The sequence below is a fragment of the Phocoena phocoena genome, chromosome 2, assembly GCF_963924675.1.
Source record: "Phocoena phocoena chromosome 2, mPhoPho1.1, whole genome shotgun sequence".
Classification (NCBI taxonomy): Eukaryota; Metazoa; Chordata; class Mammalia; order Artiodactyla; family Phocoenidae; genus Phocoena; species Phocoena phocoena.
The window spans coordinates 32,439,474-32,445,473 of record NC_089220.1 but is presented as its reverse complement, the minus strand read 5'-3'; the positions used below and the strand labels follow the sequence as shown (position 1 = coordinate 32,445,473).

General features: G+C 39.6%; 1 protein-coding gene across 1 annotated transcript in view; it reads left to right on the top strand.

Moving 5' to 3' along the window:
- Positions 1–366: 366 nt before the first annotated feature.
- EXD2 (exonuclease 3'-5' domain containing 2) overlaps positions 367–6,000 on the top strand; it is a 32,137-nt gene continuing 26,503 nt past the window's right edge. Inside the window, exon 1 of the mRNA XM_065872359.1 lies at positions 367–705. Coding sequence (XP_065728431.1) covers positions 367–705 — 339 coding nt within the window. The remainder of the gene's footprint in view (positions 706–6,000) is intronic.

Genomic DNA, 6,000 nt, shown 5'->3' with positions numbered 1-6,000 from the left:
GTAAATCAGCAAGTGGAAGTAAGAGTCTAGTTTATTCTGTTTTGATTGATGTGATTTTATAGGATTAAGAGAGCCCTGGGCAACTGGTAGAGGGCAGGGGTTTTTTCTTGGATGGAGATAGAGGTGGAGTACAGAACATACAAAAGGGGGAGAATATTTTAAAATATCACTGTTTCATATAGAAATTTATAGCAATTTTTTTAGTTTGTGAGCACATGGATTGTGAATGCAACATTTTTTGCGGGGTGGTGGTGGGGGACGTGTGTCCGTGGAGCTTTAAATTCTGTATGTGAATATATTGTTGCCATTTGTTTTGCAGATTGTGGAATTAGTGATATGCTTTCCTAAACAACAGAAAAGTTGAAGATGTCTAAACACTTAGTGGCTTTGACAGTGACCACCCTTCTTGGTATGGCTGTCGGGGGGTTTGTCCTGTGGAAAGGCATCCAGCGTCGGAGGAGTAAAGCAAGTCGTGTGACCCAGCAGCAGCTGTTACAGCAGCAGCCGAAAGTGCCAGGCAGGAGAGAGCGGCCTGCTCCAGCAGAGGACCAGCAGCACTCCAGTGCCCCCAGAGCCTCGTGGGAAGAGAGGATCCTTGGAGCAAAGGTGGCGACTGTGTCTCAGGAGGCGGAGTGGGATCAAATTGAGCCCTTGCTTAGGAGTGAGTTAGAAGATTTTCCAGTGCTTGGAATCGACTGTGAGTGGGTAAGTTAAAAGGCAAAAACGAAACGTATCTTTTCTGCTTTTCCAGCTAAGGACCTTGAATAGTCAAATAGAGGATAAGATTAAAGGAGAATTAGCTTGTGCTCAACTTATTTGTAAATAGATTTTAGCAGAAGGAGAAGCGGCTTCTCTTCTCAGGATAGGGGAGTGCTTATAATCATGGATTCTGGAGTCTGAGCTACATGAGTCCATTTTCACCACTTATTCTGTGAACTTGAACAAGTACTTAACCTCTTTGAGCCTCAGTGTACTTATCTGTAGCGGTGTGTGTGTGTGTGTGTGTGTGTGTGTGTGTGTGTGTGTGTGTAATGGTATCTACTGCCCAGAGCTTAAGGATTCAAATAGATAATCCCTATATAGACTTCAGCACAATTTTAACAGAGAGTAATTGCTCATTATATATTAGCTACTGTTAATATTTTTAATAGTATTTTCATAGGATGCCATGGAGAAGATAGTTAAGGAGGTCTAGTTAAATGTGTGTTTATTACACAAATTGGGATTTAAAAAGATAATAGTTTAAATGCTGGACACTATTTACTCTAAGCCAGGTATTATGTTGGTTTTTTTTTCGTTATCTCATTTAATTTTGACAATAATCCTTTGTAGGAAGATACTGTTATTATTTCTTTACAGATAGGAAGTGTTAAAAGGTTTAGTTACTTGCCCAAGGCTATGAAGCTAGTAACCAGCATTTGAGCTGGTCTTCCTTTGGGGGAGTTGCGATGAGGATAATATGGTACACCTACTCTTCTGTCATTCTGATTCACAGAGTGAACTTTAATCTCCTTGCAACAGAAGATACTACAAAATATAAATAGTCACAGTTATCATTTCTTATTAATTCAGTATAATACCTTGCCAAAATTCTGTGATCTATGTCTTCTGGGTATCTGGAATACAGTCAAGAGCCAAGAAATGTAATAGAAAGAGGCCCTAAGCAGAATTGCTGTCACAAAATCAGATCACAGGTTGGTAGGAGGAACTAAAGGTGCCAGTACAATGATGACCAAGAGGAGAACACCTGACAGTGTGGGAAAAGTTTAGTAGTCACATAAGGCCTTAAGGAGCTACTGAGGGTATTTTCTTTTTTTTCTTTTTTGGCCGTGTGCTGCACGGCTTGCGGGATCTTAGTTCTCTGACCAGGGATTGAACCTGTGCCCTCTGCTTGAAAGTGTGGAGTCAGCCACTGGACCAGGGAGTTCTCGAGGGTATTTCTTTATATCAGCCATAGCAGTAGTAGTTTATACCAATGACCTTGGGTCATCAGGAAAGGATTGGGCACCTTTTGTTTATTGTGTATAAGAATTATATCATTTTAGAAATAAACATATTTCTATACCATTTTAGACATATTTACACCAACAACCATAGAAGAAAACATTAGTAAACTGTGAGCTTTAGTAGATTAGGAAAATTCACATTTGCCAAACACCTTGATTATCCTACCAAGTGAAGTATAACTGCAGCAACAACAAGGTAGTCTGAAGTGAATAGTAATGTATCCATTTAATAATAATATGTTTAATCACCGTAGCAGAGTAAGTTTAAGTGGCAAATAATCCAAAACCCAGTTCCTTATGGCTTTGGAATGTATTGAACTTCTTCTGATGCCACATTCCCTTCAGGTGTGATTGCATTTCTCTGATTGCTGCCACAGAAGAACTTTCATCTATCCTCCTTCTTTTCATTCTTCCATTTCTGATTCATTTTCTCTTTCATTCACTTTTGTGTAAGTATTTGCTTAGTTATTGTTTTTGTTCTTGTTTTACACAGTCAGTATTTGTTTCAATTTACCAAAGTGTTTACCTTTTTCTTTGCTCATCTTTCCTTATATCTCAGAACTTTCTGGCATCATTCTCTTTAAGGTTGTCCTTTAGAAGTTCATTTCTTGAGGGGTCATTGATAGTAAACTTAATTATTATTGTTTTGAAAGTGTCTTTATTTTGCTTTTGATCTTTGAAGATATTTTCACTGGATGTGAAATTCTAGTTTAGCAACTTATCATTTTCAAGATCACATTCCACTTTCTTCTGGCTTCCGTTGTTGCTGTTGAAAATAACTGTGAGTGTAAATGTTGATTCTTTATAGGTAATCTAATTTTTGGTAGCTCCTTTTAAGATCTTCTTGAGTTGCTGGTTCTGAAGATTTGCTGTCATGAGACTAGTGTTGTTATCTTTCTGTATTTCCTGTTTGGGATTCAGAGAGATATCCTGGATGTAAGGATTGGTATCATATATCAATTTTTTAATTCTCTTTGAAGATTGCCTTGTTTTTTCTTCTTCTCCTCCTCCTCCTCCTCTTCTTCCTACCCCTCCTCTTTAACCTTCTTCTTCTTCCTTTTTTTTTCCTTCTTCTTTCTTGCTGGAATTAGATAAGCTATATTCTGAACTTTTTCTGCTCTCCTACATGTCTGGTAATCTCTTTTATATTTAACGTATCTTAGTCTCTCTGGATTCATTCTGCACAATTTCTTCAGGTCTCTTTTATAGTTCCCTTTTTCTTTCTTTAGTTTTGTGCAATCTGCTATTTAACTTACCCCTTGAGTCTTTTTTTTTTTAACCTTTTTTATTGTGAAATAAAACACATCAAGAAAAGTGCCTGGGCTTCCCTGGTGGCGCAGTGGTTGAGAGTCTGCCTGCCGATGCAGGGGACACAGGTTCATGCCCCGGTCTGGGAGGATCCCACATGCCGCGGAGCGGCTGTGCCCGTGAGCCATGGCCGCTGAGCCTGCGCATCCGGAGCCTGTGCTCCGCAGCGGGAGAGGCCACAACAGTGAGAGGCCCGCGTACCGCAAAAAAAAAAAAAAAAAGAAAAGTGCCTGAAACAAAAACAAAGAGCTAAATGATTTCTCTAAAGAGAACAGCTGTGTAACTGGAAACTAGGTTAAGAAACAGAATTTGCTAGTACCCCAGAAGCTCCCCTGTGACCCCTAATAATCACTGTCCTCCCACCAAGGGTTACTATTATCCTGATTTTATGGTATTTACTTTCGTGTTTTTCTTTATACTTTTACTACTTAAACATGCTGCGGGCTTCCCTGGTGGCACAGTGGTTGAGAGTCCGCCTGCTGATGCAGGGGACATGGGTTCGTGCCCCAGTCTGGAAAGATCCCACATGCCGCGGAGCGGCTGGGCCAGTGAGCCATGGCCGCTGAGCCTGCGTGCCCGGAGCCCGTGCTCTGCAACGGGAGAGGCTACAGCAGTGAGAGGCCCGCGTACAAAAAAAAAAAAAACATGCTGCATGCCCTAGCACACTACTGTAAAGCAATTATACTCCAATAAAGATGTAAAAAAAAAAAAAAGCATGCCTAGGTACGATAATTGAGTTTTGTCTGCTTTTTAAATTTAATGTAAATGAAACTATCGTGTGTGTATTTTGTGTCTGGCTTCTTTTGTTCAACATTACGTTTGTGAGATTTACCCATGTTGTGTGTGACTGTGATTCATTGCCATATGTCCATTGTGTAAATATATCATGATTTATTCATCCGTTCTAATATTGATGGACTTTTGGGTTGTTTACAGTTTGGGGCCCTTACAAAGAATGCTGCAGTGAACAAATGCACTTATTATTATTGGGCATATGTATCTATGAGTGGAGTTCTAGGTCTTAGAGTTTGTATATATATCTTTAACTTTCATAAATAATGCCAAATTGTTTTCCAAGGTAGTTTTAACTAGTTTACCCTCATCAGTAGTAATGAGTGTACCTATTGTTTTAGCTGTTTTCAGAAGTGGTTCTACTAATGTAATCTCTCATCAAGACTGTATGAAAATTCCCTTTGTCTTATATCCTTGTCCACATTTGGTACTGTCAGATTTTAAAATTTTAGCCATCCTAGTGGATGTGTAGTAATATTTCATTGTGGTTTTAATTTGCATGTCCCTGACCAGTACTGAGATTGAGCATCTTTCTATATTTTATTGATTATTTTGATATCTTCTTTTATGGAGTACTTGTTCAAGTCTCTTGCCTCTTTTTCTATTGAGTTGTCTTTTTCTTACTGATTTATAGTTCTTTATATATTTTGGTTATGAACCCTTTGTGATTTAAATGTACAGTAAATGTCTTCCCCCATTCTGTGGATTGCCTTTACATTCTTTTATTGTTAAAGCTTGATGATCAGAAGATCTATATATAGTGCTGTGTAACAAGTCTTACCTTATCCCTAGTCATGAATATACTCTCCTATGTTATTTTCTTGGAGTTTTTTGGGTTTTTTTAATATATATATAAATTTACTTATTTTATTTATTTATTTTTGCCTGTGTTTGGTCTTCATTGCTGCACTTTCTCTAATTGTGGCAAGCGGGGGCTACTCTTCGTTGTGGTGTGTGGGCTTGCAGTGGCTTCTCTTGTTGCAGAGCACGGGCTCTAGGCATGCAGGCTTCAGTAGTTGTGGCACATGGGATCAGTAGTTGTGGCTCATGAGCTCTAGAGTGCAGGCTCAGTATTTGTGGCGCACGGGCTTAGTTGCTCCGCGGCATGTGGGATCTTCCCGGACCAGGGCTCGAACCTGTGTCCCCTGCATTGGCTGGTGGATTCTTAACTACTGCGCCAACAGGGAAACCCTAAATGTGTGACTCTGTTTATGTTTTGTAATTTAGTTCACGTGTAGCCATTTTTAGATTCCACCTATAAGTGATAACTTATGATAAGTCTCTTTTTCTGTCTGACTTATGTCACTTAGAATGATCGTACCTAAGTCCACCCAAGTTGCTGCAACTGGCCTTATTTCATTGATTTCATGGCTGAGTAATATTCCATCGTACATAAGTACCACATCTTCTTTATCCATTTTTTCCTTCCAAGGACATTTAGGTTGTATCCAAGTCAAAGCTCTTGTAAACAGAGTGGCACTAAACGTTGGGATGCCTGTGTCCTGTCGATGTTTGGTTTTCCCAAGATATATGCCCATGATTGGAAGTGCCGTATGCTCTGTAGCTGTGTTTTTTAGATTTTTTATTAAACACAATACACTTCTCCAGAGTGGCCGTTGGCAATTTACATTCCCACCATGAGCATAACAGGGCTTCCCCTTCTCCACGCACTGTCCTGCATTTCTGGTTTTTACACTTTGTGAGGATGGCCCTTCTGACTGATGCGAAGTGATACCTCTTTGTAGTGTTGATTTGCATTGTCCACCTGTTTGGTTGGTCAAAAAGGATGTATGCATTTTTCCTGAATATCAGGAAAAACGCATACGCCCTTTTTGGCCAACTGCATCATTGGCGAAGTTCAGCCGCTTTTCATGTGCTTTAATGGCAGGTCCAA